Source organism: Archocentrus centrarchus, chromosome 4 (genome assembly GCF_007364275.1).
Source record: "Archocentrus centrarchus isolate MPI-CPG fArcCen1 chromosome 4, fArcCen1, whole genome shotgun sequence".
Classification (NCBI taxonomy): Eukaryota; Metazoa; Chordata; class Actinopteri; order Cichliformes; family Cichlidae; genus Archocentrus; species Archocentrus centrarchus.
Window position 1 is genome coordinate 19317937 of NC_044349.1, and position 25251 is coordinate 19343187.

The 25251-nt window shown below is 38.3% G+C and overlaps 3 protein-coding genes across 3 annotated transcripts in view; 2 read left to right on the top strand and 1 right to left on the bottom strand.

Moving 5' to 3' along the window:
- Positions 1-1486: 1486 nt before the first annotated feature.
- alkal1 (ALK and LTK ligand 1) lies at positions 1487-14234 on the bottom strand. Its single transcript, XM_030727572.1, has 6 exons — positions 13265-14234; positions 12671-12952; positions 10292-10348; positions 9599-9679; positions 7756-7829; positions 1487-1973 (listed from the first exon to the last, which is right to left on the bottom strand). The coding sequence occupies exons 2-5, from the start codon at positions 12939-12941 to the stop codon at positions 7765-7767; spliced, it is 474 nt and encodes a 157-aa protein (XP_030583432.1). The 5' UTR covers positions 12942-12952; positions 13265-14234; the 3' UTR covers positions 1487-1973; positions 7756-7764.
- Positions 14235-14712: 478 nt separating this feature from the next.
- Positions 14713-22953, top strand: zgc:153738 (dynein regulatory complex protein 11). The gene is made up of 19 exons (XM_030727543.1): positions 14713-14855; positions 15394-15721; positions 15853-15972; positions 16138-16320; positions 16403-16474; positions 16604-16809; positions 16938-17022; positions 17113-17223; positions 17415-17490; positions 17676-17782; positions 17998-18084; positions 18166-18254; positions 18346-18428; positions 19090-19197; positions 19282-19481; positions 20109-20195; positions 20292-20469; positions 20574-20812; positions 21069-22953. The coding sequence occupies exons 1-19, from the start codon at positions 14845-14847 to the stop codon at positions 21183-21185; spliced, it is 2487 nt and encodes an 828-aa protein (XP_030583403.1). The 5' UTR covers positions 14713-14844; the 3' UTR covers positions 21186-22953.
- Positions 22954-24422: 1469 nt separating this feature from the next.
- Positions 24423-25251, top strand: part of obscna (obscurin, cytoskeletal calmodulin and titin-interacting RhoGEF a) — a 38297-nt gene continuing 37468 nt past the window's right edge. The window contains exons 1-2 of the mRNA XM_030727538.1: positions 24423-24462; positions 24539-24805. Of these exons, the coding sequence (XP_030583398.1) occupies positions 24423-24462; positions 24539-24805 (307 nt within the window). The remainder of the gene's footprint in view (positions 24463-24538; positions 24806-25251) is intronic.

Genomic DNA, 25251 nt, shown 5'->3' on the forward strand with positions numbered 1-25251 from the left:
GGAGCATAAATTTCTAAGTCGGACTCCTCTGTTCCTAAGCAGCTTTGATTTGTGGAGAGGAGGCTATCACCAATTTTATAGCCCTGCAAGGCCATCTCATATCAAGTTGGAAACACAGCATAGATTGAGATCACACTGATAGGATCTGTACATCATCAACACTTAAAAAAAAACAAAACAAAAAAACCCCCAACATATTGTCAACACAATTTAAGTTCACAAGCCTTTGAACTGATGTCTGCTGCAGATGATTTTTTAACGATCCCACAATAGGCCAAACTTTGTTGAATAATGCATGATCCAGTGTAACAAAAACTTTCCTTCTAAGTCTGCAGAGACATACTGACGTGAGAACTGAGCTGTTGTAATCTTTGGCTTGGACTGTGTTTACTTAGCCTATCCGTATCCCCGTGTGTATGTGGATCATTTATTTCACTACCCAAATAAAAACAACAATCACTGTCACTATTCCCAAAGCACAAATATGTGTACGAGATGATAAAGCATGAAAAAAAAAAGGAGCCATTTTTGAGCTTTTTATTTTGTTAGGACTCCAGAGCACTCTGTTACTGTAACTGTAGCCAAGTTAACTCCCCTCCAGAAATTCACAGTGCTCAATCGGAGGTCAATTAAATAGCAGCTCAGATCAGCCACTAAACGGCATTTGCTACTTTTCATTTATAAAGCCTTCTTTTGCAAGAAAAAATCCTTTTTTTCTGGCATGAAGTCGGACAAGTTGGACACTATGCTCATTTCACCCTGTTAACTCATATAACAGGTGGCCTTAGGCTCGAACACAACGTACGTTTGCTGAATTTTGATTATTGTGAACACATTTGCTTCAAATAGTCACCCCCCGCCCCCCAACCACCACCACCATCCAACCCTCCTCCCAATGACTGCACTTGTAAACTGCAAGAAACACTTGCCAAAGACAATTTGTCAAGCCCGCACGGCACACAGATGTTTTCAAAACCTACACAGGCATCGTGTAATTCATTTAGATTATCCCTATAATCAGCTACAAATACTGAAAAAAATGTCTTGCACATGTGACTACTTAAGGAGTTCAGCAATGTTTTGCTGATCTTTTCCAAAGTTGGTTCTTTTGAGCTTGAATTGCTCAACATCCCTTTTGAGTCTGAGAGATCTGACAGCTATGATTGAGTGTGTGATTGCCAGAGACAGGCAGAAGGATATGCCAAATATTTTGCAATGAACTCCTGTTACATAGAGAGAGCTAGAGAGTTTAGCAGTGGTTGTCCCTGTTCAGAAACAATGTTAGAGAGGTGCTGAAAACTAAAAAAAAGAAATGTTAATGACACTAAGCAGTGGACAGTGTTTTCTCTTCAAAGTGGAGACACTGAGTAAATGATGGTTTGCATTTTGTTAACTGAGTAATCCCCACCCCTGAGCTTCACTTGTAGGCTCACTCATCAGACTGCTTTCCACTAGTTTCCCCTCCTGTTCAATGATAGCAACATGCTGTGCTTCAATATTCTTTATTGTACTGTACTGCAGTGCATTATCATTGTTGTTATTCCATATATTCTCATTGTCAGCCACCACTCAAGTGCCAAATAAAATGTAATGAAGACAATGACAGAGCATAATATCAGTATAATAGTGGAAATCATACATTCAGAAGGGGGGGGGGGGGGGGGGCTTCTTCTCCATCCATAACTGTTATAACCAAAATAAAAAAAATTTGTATGACTGTGAATTATATACATACCTTCTCAATAAATAGGTGCATTTAATATTAAATTAATATTTCTTTACAAATATATGGTATATACAGGTACATTAAAATAAAATTCGAATCCATTCAAAAACAACCAACAATGTCCATCAATGACAGCAAGAAGAACAAAAGTAGAAACACTATAAACACAACCATGTTCTTATGACTGCTGTGGATTTGAAGGCACTTCCTTGGCAACACATTGATCTCTCTTCCATTATTCTGGAACCTGGAATAAAAAGCAAAATATGAAAACTACATAAGAATGATGCACTGTCAGTTTAGGCATCCTCTTCTCTTTTTTGTAAGACATGTGAGCGCTGCGTGTTAAGTATTTAAAAAGGTGATTTTGATGTATCTATGTCATGGTCTTGGACCCGGGGTTTTGAGTTTTGTGGTTTGTTTTTGGTTCTGAGAAGTGATTTATGTTCATGGTTTTCTGTTGAGTGTTTGGATTTCCTGGCACTCATGAGTGTTATTATTTCCTAATGCCTGGTATTGGTTCCTTATTTGTTTGTTTTGTGCCTGAAGTCCTTTGTTTGTTTGTTTGGTTGTAGATTACCTTTTGGTTTATTACCTCCCTGTTTATTCCCACCTCCATCGTGTTTCCGTGTCTGGTTTGTCTCTGTGTTTTCTATGTATATTCTTTGGTCTTCTTGGTTTTAGTTACTTGGGATCTGTTCTTGGTTACAGCTTGTTTGTATTCTTGGGGTTTCTTAGCTTTGTTTCACCTTCCATTAATGTCTTGTGTCAGTGTGTAATGATTGTGTTTATTCCAAAGGTTTCAGTTTATCTTTGGCCTCCATGTGTTCCTGTTAAGTCTTCATCTATATAACACGTCCTTGTTAGTTACTTCCTGTCTTATTTTGATAGTCTCTTGTCGCTCGTGTTTTGTATTTAGTTCTACTTCCCTTGCCTGCCCCCACCTCCTGAGTCTTAGCTGTGCTGCCACCTGTTTCCTCTTCCCTCATTACCGTGTATATATATATATTAGTCTCAGTCTCTCCTCATCCTCTGCCATGTCCTCCCTCATGCTGTGTGCTCTCTGTTTCCTCTCTGTGAATCATTGACTCCTGCTTTGTATTCTTTTGAATTCTGTTTTTGGCAAGTCTTCAGCATTAAAACTGCCTTCTTCAGTTCACACTTCTCTCACTCGTCTGCATTTGGGTCTGCAACCTGCCTGCCACACAGCAATATATAATGATGTTGAATTTCTGGGGGGAAATTGTACTGTCAGCTTCTAAAAATGGGTCTTTAGTGGCCCGCTATTATCAGCATTCCTCAGTATTATGTCTCAGCTTATTCAGAAACAAAGGTGTATTGATGGGTAGGCAGGATGCCCACTAAGAAATAAATCGTGTCCACCAAATATAATGTAATAATGATAATAATCACCATTATAGCTGTTTTTCAGTAAATAGAAAAAATTGCAGATTCTCTATTTACAGTTTGATCTCCTCTACCTGCTTTTCACCAAACTTCCTCAAAAATAAAGGCATGCACATTTCAGTGAACCACAACACCTTTTTGGAATTTGCTGCTCTCAGCAATCCAGTTGCACTGATTCATGTTCATTTTCTTTCTCTAGTTCTTAGCCTACATTATATTAGTAATCTTGTAGTAACGAGAGACCCATATATTCACCTCTCTTGATTGGCTCCCTTCTGAATATGGAATTGAATTTAAATATCCTGCTATTCACATACAAAGTTTTGAATAATCAGGCCCCGTCATGTCTTACAGACCTTGTAATACCATATTATCCTAACAGAGAATTTCGCTCTCAGACTACAGGCTTGTTTGTGGTTCCGAGAGTTTCTAAAAGTAGAATGGGAGGTAGAGCCTTCAGCATACCTGTCAAGTTTCGTATTTAAAAATATGGGAAATTTTCCCTGAAAATAGGTTACTATATGACGTCATCACCTAATTTGCATAATTGTTCATTTGGATGTACTGTAGTTGCAATCGAGGCTGCAGAAGAGAGGAAAAACATCTTTGGAGAGACAAAAAGTGAAGAAAAAAACCCCCATAAATATGTTTAGAACTACAAATAAACTTTATGAAATAACTAATAACTTTATTGCGTTTCCTAGACCCACATTACCTAGATCCATTTTGTGCCGTATTGTTTAATACGGGGTTGTTCCAGCTGTCGGCACTAACCTAGTGATAGTAACTATTCAGTTTGGAGTGGCACAGGAATGCTTCAAAAAAACTGAAAATTGAACACTGAAAATACGGGAAACTAAAAATACGGGATGACGCCGGGACAGAGGGGTAAAATACGGGAATTTCCTGGCTAAAACGTGAGACTTCACAGGTATGGCCTTCAGCTATCAGGCCACTACTGTGGAACCAGCTCCCAGTTTGGATTCACGAGACAGACACCCTCTCTACATGTAAGATTAGGCTTAAAGCTTTCCTTATACTTGGGACTTGATCAGGTGACCCTGAGGCATCCCTTAGTTCTGTTGCTATAGGCTCAGACTGCTGGGTGACTTTCTGTGATACAGTACATATCATGAAATATCATGAAAAAGTTGATTTTTTTCAGTAATTCCATTCAAAAAGTGAAACTTGTATATTATATTCATTCATTACACACAGATTGATATATTTCAAATGTTTATTTCTTTTAATTTTGATGATTATAACTGACAACTAATGAAAACCCCAAGTTCAGTATCTCAGAAAATTAGAATATTACTTAAGACCCATACAAAAAAAAGAATTTTTAGAAATCTTGGCCAACTGAAAAGTATGAACATGAAATGTATGAGCATGTACAGCACTCAGTACTTAGGTGGGGCTCCTTTTGCCTGGATTACTGCAGCAATGCGGAGTGGCATGGAGTCGATCAGTCTGTGGCACTGCTCAGGTTGCTCTGATAGTGGCCTTTAGCGCTTCTGAATTGTTGGGTCTGGTGTATCGCATCTTCCTCTTCACAATGGCCCGTAGATTTTCTATGGGGTTAAGGCAGTGGTTCTCAAATCCAGGCCTCGTGGCCCAGTGTCCTGCAGGTTTTAGATGTGTCTCTGCTTCAACACACCTGAGTCAAATATAGAAGTCATTAGCAGGACTCTGGAGAACTTGACTACATACTGAGAAGGTAATTCAGCCATTTGATTCAGGTGTGTTGGATCAGGGACACATCAAAAACCTGCAGGACACTGGGCCATGAGGCCTGGATTTGAGAACCACTGGGTTAAGGTCAGGTGAGTTTGCTGGCCAATTAAGAACAGGGATACCATGGTCCTTAAACCAGGTACTGGTAGTTTTGGCACTGTGTGCAGGTGCCAAGTCCTGTTGGAAAATGAAATCTGCATCTCCATAAAGTTGGTCAGCAGCAGGAAGCATGAAGTGCTCTAAAACTTCCTGGTAGACGGCTGTGTTGACCTTGGACCTCAGAAAACACAGTGGACCAACACCAGCAGATGACATGGCACCTTAAACCATCACTGACTGTGGAAACTTTACACTGGACCTCAAGCAATGTGGATTCTGTGCCTCTCCTCTCTTCCTCCAGACTCTGGGACCTTGATTTCCAAAGGAAATGCAAAATTGACTTTGATCAGAGAACATAACTTTGGAGCACTCAGCAGCAGTCCAGTCCTTTTTGTCTTTAGCCCAGGCGAGATGCTTCTGATGTTGTCTCTTGTTCAAGAGTGTCTTGACACAAGGACTGCGACAGCTGAAACCCATGTCTGCAGGGTGAAGTTTTTCTACCATATCTTTTCCTTCCTTTCACTTCTCTATTAATGTGCTTGGACACAGAGCTCTGTGAACAGCCAGCCTCTTTAGCAATGACTTTTTTTGTCTTGCCCTCCTTGTGCAAGGTGCCAATGGTCGTCTTTTGGACAACTGTCAAGTCAGCAGTCTTCCCCATGATTTATGTATCATGTTGCCTGCAGAACTAGACTTAGAGACCATTTTTTGAGTTAATTAGCTGATTAGAGTGTGGCACCAGGTGTCTTCAATATTGCACCTTTTCACAATATTCTAATTTTCTGAGATACTGAATTTGGGGTTTTCATTAGTTGTCAGGTATAATCATCAAAATTAAAAGAAATAAACATTTCAAATATATCAGTCTGTGTGTAATGAATGAATATAATATACAAGGTTCACTTTTTGAATGGAATTACTAAAATAAAATAACTTTTTCATGACATTGTAATTTTATGACCAGCACCTGTACACCTCTGCTGCACACCATTACACTGGGTCTTCTCTCTCCCACAGTGTGTGTTCTATTCTGTCTCTCTATCCTCTCCTTTTTCGTTTCTCTTTTCGCAAACCTCCCCAGCTGGCTCCCTGACCCTGGTTCTGCTGGAGGGCTCTTCGTTTTAAAAGGAAGTTTTTCCACCCACTGTCACCTAGCGGGTCATCTCATTGTCATTGTTTTCTCTGTAATACTGTAGGGTATTTACCTGTTGTTGTGATTTGTCACTATGGAAATAAAACTGAATTTAAATTAATTGAATGGTTTCACAACTGAGGCTGCACATTTTGCAACCTTCCTTTTTTTAGGTTACTGATTAGGCAACTCTGAGCTAGCTATAGTAGATTTGTTGCTTACTAAAATATCAGAATTATTTTATAAAAGGCTAACAGGAGAAGTTTCACCATAGGCTAAGTGCTCCAGATACTCCAACACAACAATAATTGTATTCATAAATCTGTAATTGTATTTCCATGTTCACCTCCAGCACCCCACCTCCATACAAATCTTTGTTGTTGTTGTCCAACCAAGTAAGCAAAATGTCCACCCAAAGATGCAATTCTAATAACACCTCTGCTATGAAATGATCAGAATGACTACATAATGAATCACTTAATATGCCTTCTAAAGCCATCAATTGATACATTTGTCAGATTTCATCAGAACAGCGCAGACAGGATCTTATTATCTGATTCACTTGAGAAACTGAATACCTGGCGATGTGTCAGCCTCTTTTTTTATAATCACCAACTCCACCACAAAAAATCAAATGAACCAGGATGACCACTTGCAAAGATTAACCCTGTAACATCAATCACTCTCCGGCTAGATCTAATTGCATTTCCTGAACTGAATGCGTGCATTTACCGACGTTGGATTTAGACAGCAGTGAACCCTTTAGACCCGCTGTCATAGAAGATCAATTTTAAAAAGGGATGACTACGACAACGTCATAAATTATTCCACTGACGATAGCTAGAGACCTTCTTCCGTCCTGAGAGTGTTCACATTAATAGATTTAGTGTGGTTAAGTACACTAGCAGTGTTTCTCCCACAAACATCACTAAGCAGTGGTGTTTGTGGAATAAAGATGAAAAAAAAAAAAAAAAAAAAAAAAAAATATATATATATATATATATATATATATATATATATATATATATATATATATATATATATATATATATATATATATATATATATGCGTATTTTACACCTCTTTTGTTTTGGATGCAGGAGACACTGGGTGAAGTGTTATTGTCTCTATGTGCCATTTTTATACATTTGCTTGACAACATGAATTACATGCTCTAATGTGAACTTTTGGCATAAAGAATTCAGAGAAATGAATGTATAAAATCTCTCTTTTTTTCTCACGCTCTCACTCCACAACTGGTTTCTTTATGCAGCTTGAACCAACAGAACTAAATTTAAACCCTGTTCTGACAGGGTAATGTTTTAGCATGTCATCAAAGGAAACAGTCTTCTTAAGTAAAGAAATGTTTGACAGCTGAATTTAAGATATGTTTCTAATTATGTGAAAATCTTTTTTTTATTCCTTGCATATCAGACTCACATTCGATTAAACTGACCGAGAGCAACAGAGACATTTAAAATGTATGTAAAATAATATTTCTATCTTAATTAACCATTGTTATTTTGTTTCAGAAGATGCTGACCAAAAACAAACAAACAAACAAACAAAAAAAGCCCAAACAAAAAAGACTAATCAGGTTTGGCCAGCAAAAAAAACCCAAACCCACCCAAGAACAAGAGCATTTTAACTTACATGCAATATCTAGGATTGCATGCAGAGTGGACTCATTGCTAATCGTGTTAGCAATCTTGCACATCTTTTGTAATCTGAAAAGTAAAAACAATGGAGAAAAAGATGATGTTAATATAATGCCTTCCTTCTAACCAAATCAGTAAAAAAAAACAAAAAACCCTCATATGGTGTCAGAAATAGCAATGCTATAACCTGTACTGTACTTAACACTAAAGGGTACACAGTATATAATAAAGCCAATCAAAATGTAAAAGAAAATGTTAATACGAGGAAATATTCCTAAGAGGCAGTACCGAGGGGTGTTCCAACATGCTGATTCCTGACTGAGAATTTAAATTCCCTTTTAAATAGCAGCCCTGCACGTTAAGTACAAAATCAGTCATATTTTCTGGCATCACCATCTGTAAAATTAGCAGGAGAAATGAAGTGCATTAAAAAATACTCTGCGCCAACCCAGTCTAGCATCCTGTACGTGACCCAATTGCCAGTGTTGTCTTACTTGACCATCATTTCTCACTGTCTTGCTTTAAATAAACGTCCTTAACCATGGGAGAATTCTGATTATGTGATGTAATTTGATGCTTGTTTGGCTTTATCAAAGGTGCATAATGCGTCAGGAAAAGGAGGAGCTTCTCTCTCTAATTTATTCTATCTACAGTGAATAGATAACAATAACAAATGTCTGTGATAAATGAACACCCCACATTACTGTCTGCAATCACTGATGATGTCTGCTCGACATTTTCTTCATAATTCCCTTCTCAGAAATATCCCAGAAGGAAAAACAGATCTTTCATACCACTTCATCAAATTGCTGAAGTTCTTTAAGAAGAAAATAATCAAATAATAATTCAAAGTTTTAAATGATTCAAATCCCATGGAGGATTAGAATTAGCTGTTTAGTTTTACTAGAAATCCTCGACATTATTGTGCGTATCAGAAATGTCAAATTCATTTTATTCATAGCCTGCATAAAGTCTTCTTTAAACTCAGAAGGAAAACTATTAGATAATAACTTCATAACACCCCACAGTTTTTCCCATTCTTTTAGTTAACTTTTTTTTTTTTTACATTAAACAAACAATCCATTTACAATACAGATGACTGTAAATGCAATAACTGCAATTTCAAAAATATATTTCAGCTTTTGCAGTCAGTCTTCTTTTCTTAAAAAACCTCCATAATTGTTGAAAATCACACACATTATTCAATGTTGTATTGCAGGCCATGGGTTCTTTTTGGAAGGCTATAAAACTGACTGTGATTCAGACTTCTGGCTCAGATCAAATTAACAGATTTGACAGCAACTCTCATGATATGATACTCTGACTTGCAACACAATATTTCCTGGCACAAAATACAGTAAAAAGACCAACAACGATGCCCTCAGTCTCTGCAGTTTTTGCTCTTTACAAAGCCAGCCAGTGGGCCAGACTGGAGCCTAGGCCGGGTCTGGCCTGTCACATGATATATGACTGACAACTTTGGTACAGAGGCTTCATCTGCAAATCAAAATTTCTCCAAAGCTTGATTTCAACTGGGGTGGAAAGTGTTATTAATCATAGCCTTTAGCACTCATAACCTAAACTGAACTTCTCGGTGGGTGTGGTCAGATCAAGTTTGACTGATGAGCTGTCATTAGAAATAGATAAAACAAATTCATATATTCGTATTTGACAACTCCAACTCGAAAGAAAGGAACAATCTGTTCAAATGTCTTGTTACCATAAACCTGTAATATAGGTTTTGACGTACTTTTAGGCAAAATAAAACAATGAGAAAGACACTGAGCTCATTAGGAAAATAGCAACATAACAGGAAATAAAAAAAAGGTCATACATACATGCTGGTGTTGAGCAATCCCTTGTGTTGTGATAAACTCTATGAAAGTGTGTTTTGCATTCCGATGAGAACTTGACTGGTCCTGCTTAACAGAAAAAGGTCTCATCACAAAAAATGATAATGTTCATCTTATTTGCAGGTATAAAATTCAAATGAAGTCGACATGGAGTTTGTGAGTGAGCAACCGAAAGAGGAAAGAACAAAGTAAAAGTGAGAAAACAGGTTTAAAGATTCCAAAGTTCTAACTGGACTTAATGTGCAGTCTTCAGTTATAAGCACATCTAACATTTAAGCTTCCAGATTTTCACATCACTAATGAACTCCACGCATAGTTCCTGAGACAAATAATCAGCTTAATGTAGCACTGCCTTCGGCTTAATACTGTCAGCTTCAGACCATGTGCTGTTTCTCAGCAATGCTGCCCTACAGGCAGCTCTCTCCTAACTTACTGCAGTCCCAGTGTTCATGAAGTTTTTCTATGACCTGAGAATACTGCATGCTGGCTTGGAATGAAAATTATTTTCTCACACGGGCCAAAATAGGAATTTACAGACATGTGTTGCATTGGATAAGTACAGACAATGCTCATGTCACAAACAAATACTCTAGGAATGTCTAAAAAGCACAGCAGAAAAATGCGATCAAGACAGAAAGCTTGCACTCCTAATGTTGTCTTTGATGTTGAATTTCTTACCTCCAAAATGCTCGATGATTTTGTCTTTCCATAAGTTTGCATCTCTGGGAGAAACCTCTGGAAAAGAAACTCGCTGTTAGCTTCTCGATCAATACGTGAGCAAAATTATTAATGAATTACATTAACTAAGGGAATGTCTGTGTCAAAAGTCTCCCTCCTGCATCTCTCATTGTGTTTCAGGAGTATTACCACTTTGCGCGAGGCTGCATAGTTGCTTTACAGGATTATTAACCTTGCATTAAAATTATTTTACTGCACGTTTGGCATCTCACATTAACATGAGTGCCAACTGTTGAATCCTAAATGAACATTGTTTACTCTGGATTCTGTTGCTCCGTTGAGCACCAAATGTAGTTTTTCTCTGACTGATCTACACCATCATATGTTTCTCAGTAGTTCACATTGTCATGTCATGTTATGTAGTAATAAGGGCACCAAGAACCTTTGTCTGTATTTATTGTCCACATAGGCAACATGCACAGCTGTCTGATAACACAATGGCCATGCTTACAGGCTAAAGAGATTATTGTATGGGAGTTTAATACTCATCTTAATAAGTAAGTAGTTACTGGGCAAACAGAACATTAGCCCTCAAACCAGGAACATTGCAATGCTGTAACAGGGGGATAAATATGGAAGATAACTACTTAGCCACCCTAAAAATCATAGAGAAGATTACAAAAAACGAATTTTAGAAATCCAGAAGGCAACCTCGCCATTAAGCAGAAATCTAAATGAGCAATATGAAAATAGCAGCCTGGATTACTCAAAGTCATGTTTTCATTTCAAAGAGTCTACATTTCTCGAGCATTTATGCACATCAACACTATTCAAATACAAGTGTTCAGCTGACAGTCCAAAGATTATTTCTTCTTCCATGAACAGACAAAGCCAGCTAGAAAAGAAATGTGTCCCTTTATGTAGGCCTAAGTCTTTCTTGACTGTCATTCTGATGACATCGCTTTAGAGGAACAGACAGAGGTGAGTGGGGTACACACATTAGTGGATTTATAGATGTTTCTCCTTCATTGTGTTCAAAACATCCATCCTTGCGTGACCATGAATCTTTGGTAGCATCGCACGCACCAGTTGCTAATATGCTGCTTTTGATATCCTCAAAAGAGGAATTCCATCCAGTCAGTGTTCTGAGAAAGGTACTTTTCCAAGTGCATAAGAGGGAGCCAAGACTTTAAGCTGTGTAATGCCTGTGCAACATCTCTACAACATCATCTAATTGATAGTGTTGTTGGACAGAGTGTGACATTTTAGATAAATAACACATTATGTTAACTTAGCCCTAATATACCCCCACACCCACACATACCAATGAGGCACAGCCCTCGACTGCTCTCTGTTCCACTCACTGTTAAAGCAATAAAAACTGTTGCATAAAAGGATTTTCTGGATTCCTTCTCTTATCACATTTGAACTTGAGCACACCCTCTTTTTTAGGTTTAAGATATCTGAAGAGATAAAGTGTTAGTCAAAGATTTACTGAAATGCCCGAATTCCAGTCCTGACATACAGTAATGCTTTACATGAGCCAGTGAAGGTAAAGCACCACCAAACACTTTCTGATATCTCTGAGACAAATCTCTTTTTGTAATAATGCTATTAAATGTAATTTGTTAGGGAAAAATTCAGATGCTTGTCCTACAGATAAATAAAGTCCAGTGTTTATAGTCTCCTCATACAGGCTCTTCATTCCATCAGGACCAAAAAAAAGTCACTGAGTTACACTGTCAGTGATGCAATGCTGCGTACGTGACACAACACAACTCGTCTGTTTTATCTGTTCTGTCAGATGCGTCTTACAGAGATGAATGTGCCTGGAGATGCTTTCTAGGGCATTGCAGCACTTGTATGCATGTAGGGTGCTCATCATTCATGTTTAAGAGTCCACAGTGAACCGTACTGAATGAATCATTCACAAGTTTAACATGACCACGCCCCTCCTACCTTAATTAACAGTACCTATCCAGATCTCCATCTGTCAAACAATCAGTTACACAAGGGCACACACATGTTGAAGAAACGTGGTCAAAAAGTATGACTTCCAAATATTGTTATACAACCTCAGGCTTGCACAAATGAAGCATACCTGCATTAGGTTCATTATTGCAACCACTTTAAATTTAGCTGGACACCTGAGGACAGGCAGATCTGAACACTGACATTTCCAGACAGCATTTACAGACGTGTAGCATTGAATTCTATTTACCAGATTTATCAACTTAACTTGAATAGCTTCCATTCAGCTAAATGAAGCCCTTGAATAAGATGTACAGCACTGACCAGAACAGTGACAGCTGTCCCCAACTGTAAAATGAGGATTATGCTTTCATCATCAGAACCTAAAAATAAATCTTATCAGCTTACCTGAGAGTCTACTGTTATCCAGCCTAGGGACATTGAAAGGCTTTTCCCGGGAGGAGAACTTCATGTCTTGTGCTGAAGTGAAGAGTCCACTGCTACAGCGCCTGGAGATGGGGTTCTCCTTTTGCTGGCTGTCTCTGATAACCTGTAAGATTAGATCCAACAGGGTCCTTTGTTCTTTCTGCTTGTCCTCCTTGCTGTCCATACACTGACCCGAAGTGATGAGCAGAAAGAAGATAGTGAGCAGTATGTGCCATTTCCTTTCCACCTGCATGACTTTACTGCCTGAAAACATGAGCAAATAGGTTTTGTTATAGAGTGGTTACAGTTAAAAAAAAAAGCCTTATTTGTTTAATTGCAGTGACCAAAAACACAGCTGCACAATCTGAATTATGCATATGCATTCATGTCGATTTCCCATTTCCATTATACAAAAAAATTACTTAAAAAAAACAACAGAAAACTAGTTAGAGGTAACAGGTAACTTCTAAAAGTGGAGTTAATCACATGAAAGCAGTCCAGTTTTCACATCTTTCTAGTTTCTCCTTGTTTAATCCAAGGGTAGCACAAATGCATTTAATCGAACGTAAAACTTACTAGTTTAGGAGTTAAAGATGCTTATGTCCGGGAGAGTGGACACAGTTGTCTTCAGCAAATTCTTCCGGGCGTTATCTGTGGTCCCGATAGGAGAGAAAGCCAACAGATTGTGCTCACCACCGTCTTTCTTGAAATAATGCGTTCCTATTTATACGAGGAGCCACCTTCTTGAAGGTAATACAATCGATTTTGAGTGGGTGGTAAAGCAATGTTGACATCTTTGGTGTAATTTCTTCCAGTGGCACTCGCTCACTTAGGCATGAGCCACTCCTTTACGCACAAAACATCACTAGTTTTTGTTAAACGGGACGATTCGATTTCAAATAAAAACGACCCTCTTATAGATACAATAATGTTTGAAGATCTGAAAAAGACCCCTGCCCTGAAATTTCCATTAAAAGAAAAGAAAAAAAAGACAGAGAAAGAAATACACGACAACGACCGTGGCGCGGCGGCGCGCGTGAGTGTAGTTTTCCAAAAGGAGCAACTTGTTGGATGTTGGGTGCAGAGAAGAGAAGAATCTGTGGGCCTGTAAGCTTCTAGCTGACCCGTCAGCCTGCCGATGTTTTTGTTCACCGATGTCCAAGTCTTGTGACCGCCTAAGCGCTGCAGAGATTGCGCCTCCTGGAGCAGCCATCCGGCTGTTTCCCACCCATAAAGAACAGAATTAAATAGAACTATAAGTGTCACAGAGCTCACAGAATGGTTTAATTAGTAGGTCGCAACATTTCACATACATTTGACAGAGAAAGGCTGCACCTTCTGCTGACTCAGCTCCTGGAATTGTGACTCAAATCCCCTTTAAAATACAAACTTTAGTTTCAGTGCAATGCGTATGATTGTAATATTGAGGCAAATCAATTAATGCGTGAAGTCTGCAGATTGCTTCATTATTTAATCTGTTATTAACAGCTTTGAGGCTTCTATTTATGCCTACAGAGATGCACATTGCCTGTATTCACGTCATCTAGTGGTGTCTCAACTGTTGCATAAAGAGCTGATGTGGCTTAAAGAAGCTTTAGATGCTCATTTCATCATTCATTAGCATAAATGAGAAAAGGGAGATTAAATTATTATTATTATCATTATCATTATCATTATCATTATTATTATTATTATTATTATTATTATTATTATTATTATTATTATTATTATTATACGTGTAGTATTATATATTTTTACATTATTCGTGGTTGAGAAGAAACGGTGGTGTGTCATTTCACTGGTTGCCTGTTTTCTCTTACCTTTACCTGAACATAATCTTACCATAACCTCTGCAATCCTTACCGGGCCGGTCGTCTTCTGCGGTGCTAAACTTCAGCCCGGCGGTATCCCAACATTTATTAGTTATCTGTTTTAAGCATATCCACATCCTAACCTGCGCCCTAACTCCAACCGCGGAGGAAAACACGACGTTCTGAAGGGGACAGACTTCCTGTTACCGTTACCATGGAAACGCACCAAGCACTGAACGCTGACCTGAGTTTGTTAGCTAGCCTTATCTGATAAGGCTCTGAGTGACTTTTTGGGTTATTTAATATCTAATAAGAGACACGCTTTCTCTCTGCGGGGGTGTAAATATGTCGCAAAGGTAAGTTTTTGTTGTTGTAAAGTGAGTTACGGTAGTTTATTATTAGCATGTTGTGCCAAAAACGTGATACTCGCCCCTAATAACTCAAGGAAAGTATTACTCACGATACTTGGATTTGGCAACACATCAGAAAGCAATGTATTTTATCCCAGAATAACATAAATAAGCATATATATTTCTTCAAATTACTATGGGGTGGTGACTACACGTAGGATATTATTATTATTGTTAATCCAGATATTGGCTCTCCAGTGAATGTACACGAATGAGACTTCATTTTGCTAAATTTTCCCAAGTGGTTTTTACTGTTTGTTTTTGTTTTATTTTGTTTTTTGTTCTCTTTAAACTTCCTGCTTTGTTATTCTTAGCATTTGTTAGAAATGAACTTTTATTAATAAAATTTCAAAATACCAAATAGGGCACTATAATTCTTTGAACAATCATTAACCTGCATAAATTGCAATGTGCTTCTTCAGGATTATCTCTCACATGCTATTTATTCAGGCACAAGCTCATCAGATCGTTTACACTCTTTCAGGACATACAACCAGCTGTGGGCAGCTGCCCAATCAGAGCTGAGCCGTCTGCTAGCTGAAGAACTCCTAGACAAGCCCCCACGCCCTGAAAAGGACAGAGTAGTTTTCTTCCAACGTCTGGCCATGCTTTTTGTACGCTACATCCAAATCTTCAGACAACTGGAGAAGTGTTATGACCAGATGGTCCACCCTCAGAAGAGAAGATTTATTCGTTCAGTTCTTGACAGTGTAATGGGGAGGGTGTTAGAACTTAAACATGAAATGGTGGAAAAAGAGTTTTCAGAGTACCACTATATGGATGATCTCCTTCAGGATTTGAAGCTCACACCTGTAAGTTTTATTTTTGAGAGCAAGATGTAACCAAATTAGATCCCTGAGATCTGAATAAAGCTACACTGACCCATCACCTGTATCAGAGATGGGTCTACATAATAACCACTGTTTACTTTGATGTCCTTTAGGTCGACCTCGAGGTTCCCATTCCTCGCTATTTTCTCAGTGAATGTAGCAAAGAAGTACAAGAAAGAAAGGCAATGCTGGCTGACATTTTTAAAATGGTGGAGGTTACTGAAACTCCTAATGTGAGTTAAAAAATAGCCAAATCTTTTAAAGTCCTGAAATTTTCTGACTTCATTTGTTCCTGTCATTTTGTTATATAGTTATTCAATAATTGTTACATTTAATGAATCAGTGTCAGACAGAAAGTATTTCAGTACTTTTGTCTGGTCTATTTTTGGTCTCTACAGCCTCTAATGGCCAAGAAGATGAGTCAAGAGGAGGCCGTGAAGATTATTCAAGTGGCAGAGAGGGCACGGCAAGGACGTAAAAGGGCAGAGCTCAAGATGAAAATCTTAAATATGAACTGGATAGACAGGCTCAAGGAACCTGGAGCAGAAAGTCTTGAATTAGCTGCAATGTGCATCCAGAAGGTCTATTGTTACTGACATAATAAACGCACCTCACATGCCTTCTTCTTTTGTTGGAGCAGATATAATTGGCTGTATTTTACAGGTGTGGAGGGGCTACATACAGAGGAAGAGGGCAAAAATTGCCAGAGAGGAACAAATGATTAGTCTGGAAATGGTGAGTAAGTCACGTGTTTTTTTTTTTACTTTTTATGTTTAAAAGGAACAACTATAGTACTGAGGAGTTCTTAAATTGTCATGTCTTTCTGAGATCCTGCAACCAAAAAAGGTCTTTGTATTGTGCTAGATTATGGCTCCAAAATATCAGGTTCCACTCCCTGCAGAAATCACTGCCCAGGCCATTGAAGCTTCCACACGAGTAAAACAGGTGGCGTATGAGGAAGCTTACCAAAAGGCTATAGTGGATGTGACTAATCAACTACGAGAAATAGAGGGTGATGACATGAGCAACCGCACGAAGGCACAAATTCAGCAATGGTTCATCGAATGTTGGTGAGGTGGCATGGAGTTTTTGCTATGAGTTTTGCGCTAGTCAAGGGGTATTTTCTCACTCAGTATATGTAATTTCACTTTTCAACCATGTGTGTGTGTGTGTGTGTGTGTGTGTGTGTGTTTTATAGTAATGCTACAGGAGCATTTCCAGACTACCCAGAAGAAGAAGATGGAGGTTCTGCCCTAATTTTTGCTGAAAAGACCCCTCAGCAGGTAGAATACATTCTTATTTAGAAGCGTTATTCAATTTATACTTTTAGGATGGTTTACAAAGAATGGTTTTGGTGGGGGGTTTTTTTTTAGCTGTTGGAAGAAATTGCTGCAAAAAAAGAAGAGGAGGCCAACACCAAACCTAAAGGAAAAGAGGAAAAGAAGGAAAAGGGGAAAAGGGATAGGAAGAAGGAAGACAAGGAGGTATAGAGAGACAACTGTATTCAGTTTTTAATTTTTTATAACAATTTATACATTGATGATTTTTAGTACATTTGTCATGGATAAAAATATAGAAAAATTGGGGAAATTTGGGTTCAGTCAAACCAGAACAAACAAATCAAAACAAAAAATGCGCCACTTTCAGTTTACCAGTGTAAACCTATTGTGAATAGGTAGAGGAGGCAGGGTTGAAGATGCTGCCCTCTGCTTTTCTGTCAGACCTGGATGCTAGAAACAAAGCCTATGCAGGTATGTTTCAGTATTAAAAAGCTCAAAGTTATCCAAGTGTTCACAGTTTGTTTATGGCCCCTGTAATTATTAAAAGTTTAACTCCTGATATCAGCATGCTGAAAATAAGGTTTCATACTCCACATTCAAAAGTGACCTTTAAAATTGGGTTCGCAACTTAAAGGTTGAATTTTTGTCATTCTCAGACGTTTGGCACAATCGCAATGAGGATGGAAACTTCATCCAAATGCACGACATGGAGCTGATCAAGGAAGAGCAGAGGAAAGTCATTGAAATGGAAATTCGAGCGAAGGTGTTGTTGTCTTCCGAACACAACACAACATTTTAAAAGCAATTCATATTCTAAACTTTTGATGTGGTTAATTTCACAACAAAGTTTGTGTTTATTTCTGCTTAGCCTTAAAAGCACTTTTTACTACAGTTTTGTATTATTTGTAACAAAGAATTTAATTAAATATTTGGGTTTGGCCAATTCATTCTCTCACTCACTGGGGATCCTTGTACCAGGTTGATGTGCAGATGAGACAAGAACTGGCTGAATGGAAGCTCGCTGTGGATAAAGACAAAGGTGGTAAAATGAAAGCAAATGCCAAGGTATCAAAGTGAAAGATTGTGGTTACAGTTGACGCTGATTGCCTCAAGCTGTTTCCTGATTGTAATTGTTTCATTCTATAGAAGAAGAAAGGATCTAAGAGTGGAACAAAGAAGAAAGGATCTAAGAGTGGAACGAAGAAGAAAAAAGAAAAAGATCTGACAGCTGACCGGTGAGGTCACACAGAGCCTGAATGTATTTGATTTACAGCATAATGCAGAAATGATTTAGAAAATAATTTCATCATTTATTCACATCTGTAGGACTCTGGAGTCTCTGTGTCAGGAGCTAGTGGAACAGGGCTTGCTGAAACAGGCAAATAACATAAGGCTGAAGGATTACTTGGGTAAGACACTACATGTTTGTGCAAAACTGTTTTCCCAGCTTCCAGAAATCTTTATATCTAATTAATCCTAGTTGTATTGTTCTTGTTTGTTTGTAAATGATGTGTTGACACTGTACAGAAAACTCACAGTTGAACTGTTTTATCAAAAGATTATGGTGTGTGGATGTGCTGCCCTCTTCTGGATTATGACTTCCAACACTTATCAGAACTGTTTGTGAGCACAGCTCACAAACTGTGGCAATAATATACTCATTTACCAGTTTATTAGGCTCACATCGCTTAAACTAGGGTAGTCGAATGCAGTGGTTTTGGAATTTGTGATGCTTTTGCACTGGCCTGCACTTTACTGACAAGTGTGTTTATGGTATGCTATGCCATGCTTCTGATTTGTCTATATCCATTTATCACAGTTCATTTCAGTTAAGTGCAGAATAAATAACAGAAAATATCACAACTTAATCCTCCAAATGGTTAGATAGTTGAATATTATCAATATATATTTTAATACTGTAACCTTTGTTAAGGTAAGATTTATTTATTTACTGTTTTTTGTAGAACCATTGTACTGTGTCTGTGTAAAGCTAATAAACTGGTGACTGGGTGTTTACTTTATAGTTATCTCAAAGCTGCTACTCAAATAGTTGCTACCTCCTTTTCCTAGGTGACTTTAACTACCTGGGGACCACGCTGCGGCAAAATGACATTGAGCCCATGCCATCGCTGTCAGATGTGCGACAAGTTATAGCTCTATATGCGGTTCTGCCATTAGGTATAACAGTCATGCAGTTCATATTTAATATCAATGGAACAGAAAATATCTGTGGTTTGAAAAGAAGATGTGTGTTGTTTGCAGGTTCTCAGGAGGTACATGAGAAGGCTCCGCTGATAAAGTCAATCCTACTGGTAGGGCCCACAGGTGTAGGTAAAAAGATGCTGGTCCATGCAGTTTGCCATGAGACAGGTGCCTGCCTGTTTGATCTGTCTCCCCTGAACACAGCTGGAAAGTACCCAGGCAAGAGTGGCCTTGCCATGATGCTTCACATGGTGTTTAAGGTACATCACTGAACCAGAATCTGGTGCCTTTGTAACGCTTTTAATCACTGCTATAATCCCATTTGTGAAATACCAATGAGATTATTGCAGTGGTTTAAAAACTTTAGAATAACTAGAATCAGACTATATTCAGATTTTTCTTTTATAATCTTAACCTACTAATGTAGGTTAACTAGATTAACCAGAATAAGGAAGTCATTGTATAGAAAAGTTCTGCAAAATGTCTTGCAAACCAGTTAATATGGAGCAATTCCTGTAGTTAGACTCCAGTGAGTGTAGACGCTGGTGGTGGTGGTGGTGTAAAGTAAGCAGACGGCTGTTGGAGACTTGGTTGAGATGCTTGAAGTTTACCCAGATGAGGTGGAGATGGGAGGAAGGAGGGATGTATAAGTGACAGCCGGAACTGAACTACAGACTCACAGATTAGGAGAGCGTATGGCATGACTGACTTAGAGGATGTATGTTAGCTGATCTATCAGCCAACATGCGTTCAGCTGGCATAACACCAATAGGAATAGAAAAATCTTTATAATTAATACAATGAAGGTGCCGCTTGCAGAAATGAACATTTACATCTTGAGTAGCCAGACAGTAAAAGTGCAGTTCCTCCTAATCGTTTTCACACAGGTTGCGAGACTGATGCAGCCTTCAGTAATATGGATCGAAGATGCAGAGAAAATGTTTTACAAGAAAATCCCCAAGGAAGAAAAAGAGGTGCTCTTAAACAAAATAAAAGCACAGTGGAATTATAATTTTGTACAGCTGTTGTAAAGTTGATTTTTTTTTCTTTTTTTTTAATGTGTGTAATAGTTGGACCCCAAGCGGTTGAAGAAAGATTTGCCCAAGTTCCTCAAGCTGATCAAAGGGGAGGATCGTATACTGATAATAGGAACAACTAGAGATCCGCAATGTGCTGAGATTAAGTCGCTGTGTAAAATGTTCAACAAAATCATCCTCATTCCAAGACCTGACTACGGCTCAAGATACAGTAAAGACAAGACACTGTCAAACAGACTTTAGTTTTTATAATATAGATCATGGTATTTTTATTAAGTTGGTGTGAAAAGTGACTTTGACTCTGTTTGCCTTCAGTCTTGTGGAAGCAGCTGATCCAAAAACATGGAGGTGAAGTAACCAAGGCCTTGGACCTCAGCTCTCTTGCAAAGATTTCTGATGGCTACGCTTCAGGTCACATAGTCCAAGCGATTCAGAGTGTTGTTACCAAACCTCGAGTCATCCACCAGGCAAAAAGACCGCTGACTGCTGCTGAATTTGTCACCCCATTATCCAAGATCGACCCAGTGTTCCAGGAAGAGGAGGAGGCCCTGAAAGTAAAGTGGATATCTTCTATAAGAGTTATAGAAACAGGCTAAGAAGCAGAATATTGCTGCCATCAATGGCACAAAGTTTTAGATCCTTTTTACTCTGACATCAGAATTTCTGCAAACAATATTTTCAGAGGTTGTTAACTTATTCTTTAGATTTCAACAGCATCGTTATCATTTGTTGCCATGTCATTGTTGGCATAAAAATGATAAACACAGATTTTTATTCTAATAGATTTTTTTTTTCTCCATTTTTCAACAGAGCTGGTATGCAAAGACCCCCCTGGGAAAGAAAAGAATTAAAGCTGCCTCAGGAAAGGAAGAAGAAGAAGAAGAACCAGCTAAAGGCAAAAGTGCAAAGAAAAAAGGGAAAAAATAAACCTCTTTTCATTGTTGTAACTTTTACTGTAGCATATGTGTGGGTTAACCTTCAATGAGGTTAGCACTGTCCTATTTACTCACTAAATTAATAAAAATTGAATAAGATGTAGTCACTTTGGATTTGCAGTGTGCTTTAATGATTGTCCATCTCCCTTATACATTTTCCAAAACTGTGGGATACTGTGTAAAATATACATGAAAGCAGAATTCAGCACTTTTCAAATCATTTTCATCCTACATTTGATTGAATATAGTACAAGGTCACTGTTTTATCTGTTTTACTGGTGGAAAAACTCCTGTGGCTATAGTTGTCAGACTGAATGCTGTGCTGTAATTAGACATGCCAAGACAGTGCTCATTCAAAGGACGTCTAATGTTATTCTACTGTATGGCTGTGGCTTCCTAGCTATAGCACATAGTTATGAGTATTAGGGATGTGTCTGACAAAAATAGCGCACTTTCATTAAGGTGTTGCGCACAAGGCCTAAGTAAAATTCATTTTTAGGTCACCTAGATTATTATCTTGGGCACCTTTGTAAATAAAGGTTGCTGGGAATTTCTACATTATATTCCTTTGTTGTTGCCTCTTTCTGGTGTAGAGAGTCTGGCTCAGAAGAAATGTCAAACACATGAGGGGGAGTGTTTCCAAACATGATCCAGAGGCTTAGATGGAGGGTTCAGCTGTTTTGTCAAGTTCTAAATTCCCTCAACAGATCTTCGCATTGACTTAGTTCCTTTACCGTGACTCTATTTTTACAGTTTGTGCACTGTTCACGAAGGTCCGCATTTCAATATATAAAGCCGATCTGTTGGCCGTCTTCACAGTCTTTTGTGACTGTGAAGATGAAAGATGAAAACCATCTTGAAAAACAATGTAGCAAAATCCTGTCTAGAAATTACAGTCAGAAATACAGTCATTGAAGTATTTTATGTTCCCAAACTGATTTGACATTTTACCTCTGAAAGCATTGTAATAAATGAGCTGCTGGAAACCTGTAAATTGACACTGGCTTCTGTGGACCACCATTCTCCTTCTCAGTGATGACAGGTTGTTTTTTGTGCCCCAGCGGGACTCCACAGAGATAATCTCTGCCGATACAGTTTCACTGGACTGGGCTCAGTGGCACATGGACCTGTCTGTCAAATTGAAGTTTGCACAATGGTGGCTGGCACTGGCTTTGTTCTTTGTTGATGAGGGATTCCAACAAATTTAAACTGTGTAAAAAAATGTGAATACAATATGGCAAGCTTTTGACCATCTCTGTGTAATGTTTCCTATATTTGGTTTTTGCAGCATATTGAGCTTTTGAGAGAGGGTACACACCACCTTGCTGCCTATTCTGGTCAGAAAATGATGTCAGTTGTAGATCAGGTGTTCAGGAGACAATTTGCGTGTCTCTGTGTATGTGTGTGTTTAAAGAGAAGCCCATTCATAAAGGTTGATAGGTCTGACCACACTAGTTATGACCAACAGAAATGTAAACTTGTATATAGTTACATCTTTCAGGACTGACAGTGGAGATCCATACTTCAGTGTCTCTGTTTCTAACAGGTTTAGATGTGGGTCATTGTTGTACATAGCAGTTGATTAAATGTCATTTTGATCTCATTGTGTAAAAAAACCCATAAAAATGCTGCAGACCTACTTTCTTATGATATACAAAGGTAGCTTCAAATTAAGGTGAATCTACTTTTTACTGCCATATTTTTAAGCTGGTCAATCTCTCATTGATGCACAGTGGAAAACCATCAGAGATTCTAAGCCCGCTGTATACATTTTGATTGTTTTTGATGGTCCTACTGATGTTGGACATGTGTTGCCTTGCACCATTAAAGCCAAAGCTATCTTTACCCTCATACTGACAGAAGGCTATTTTTGAGGTTAGTGTGTGGGGAGAGATATGTCAGCTGTTCAGCACTATGCTCCATAACAGCAAGGAGGGGAAAAAAAAGAGAAAGCACTATAGCCTGTCAACTTTGGGAACTGGGATGCACAAGGAAACATGGACACGTACTTTGGTGGATTAAATACTTCTTGTTAATCTGAAAGGCTCAGTGAGAAACAAAAACAAGACTCATGGTGGACATTTTATCTGGCTATTTTTTTATTGGATAAAGGAATTTTGCTTTTTTTGTAACTGGTGCAAAAAGAGCATATGCAGGCATGTATTCTTTCTAGAGAACATCTGCTTGATTCATTTGAGAGTAGGTGAATCATTGCAGGTGAGCTTATGTATACTTATTTAATTTGAAAATGTGTGTATGAATTCATTATTTTTTTGTTTTTGCACTTTAATAGAGCTCAATAAGAAATCACCGTTGAATAGGGTGCAACTGAAAAAATTATTAATGGTTGAATTATATTGCAGAGTTATATTAAGAGAGTTCTAAGCTTGTGGCTACGCTGCTTTACTGTATTGATCTGCAAAGGATTTTCGATTTTTATTTCTATGCTGTTTGTTTATTTTGCAGAATAGATTTTAATGAGCTTATCATAACATATTAGACCTCTACAGGTAATCTATATAATTGTTTCTAAAGCCAATGCCATTTATGACGCATCATAAAATACCATTTTAACTGGCAAGTAATGTCATGGAGCAGACTGACCTGCGCTTCCAGTGCTTGTGGAAAGAGCCAGCAACTAAGTAATTAATGAGATCAAATATCATATCAATAGGTGATTGGCAGATCATTTGGCCTCTTGTTGGCTTTTCAAAGATTTCCCTTCCTCTGATTTCAGCGCATGCAGCCTTATGGAGGCGGGATCACAGCTGAGTCTATATTGGTGGTGTTGAACTCAGCCAAGTGAGGTGACAGAGATTACTCTGCTCTTCCTTACTGACTGGCATGCCATCACAAGGATCAACCATATGATAGACTGATGCCATGTGTACCCATTTTGATATGGTTGCCATTTTTGGAAGTGGTGGTTTCTCTCATTAATAGCTTGAAAGGAATTTGGTTTGTTTTTGCAATGCTGTCCAAACAAGTTAAGCATGTGCACTTCAACCGATCATTTACAAAACAATATCTGCAATGTCTGTACTGTAAACTGTTAGAATGAACTGAATGAATTAGTTGAAGAACTGAATTTTTCTTATAACAAAGTTTAGACAACATATCATCCCTTTAGCATCACCTCTGATGCATTTATATGACACTGTATTTGCAGTCTGCCAGCTGTGATAGAAAGAAGCACTTCTCCAATCACCCTGAGTCGAGAGCAGGAGACATGGGAGACAATAAGGCTGGAGGCATAGTAGCAGCCGCAAGTATGTTTATGTAAATGTCTTACAATGAGTCATAGAGTTATATATCTCTAAAGCTGTGTGTGATTTTGTTTGCCAGAGAACCGTCTGCAGGTGGTGAAGGGCTTGGAGGATGTAGAGGTGTCTGAGTGTGGGAGTTGCTCCTTTGAGGTTTCTCTTAACCTAGCCTACATAGAGGGCGTGTGGACAAGGGATGGGATGCAGCTTAAATCTAAACCCAATTGTCACATCAGCACACATGGGAAGAAACACTCCCTCATACTGAACAGGGTGACTTTGGGAGATGCTGGTTTGTTCTCCTTTCAAGCCAATGGCATTCAGACCACAGGCCGACTCACTGTCAGAGGTAATGTAATACAGCAGACTGTGCTAATTGTATGGTTAAAAAGGATTTAATGTTATTATGGCACAGACCATCACTGTGTTAGATCCCAAATTCAGGTCAGTGACAGACTTTCTCAAGGGCTTGAATATATGATGAAAATATGACGGCACTACAATTTAATGATGTTCTACTTCAGATGACAACCTAAACCACTTATTGGAGGAAAATATGTTTTTAAGATAGTTTAATTTGCGCAGTAACATGCATGCTGTAGTTGAAATGTTCAACAATTTTTGGAAAGAGGCAAAATGTGTAACCAAATGTTTAGTGTTGTTGTCAATGCAATGTTTCTTTTTTCCAGTAAAACTAATCAGTGTTAAGAACTCATTCAAGACAACAAAGCTATGGAATTAACCAGAATTTTGATGCCAATCTGCAGATCATAGAGTCATAGTAAAAAAGTCAGC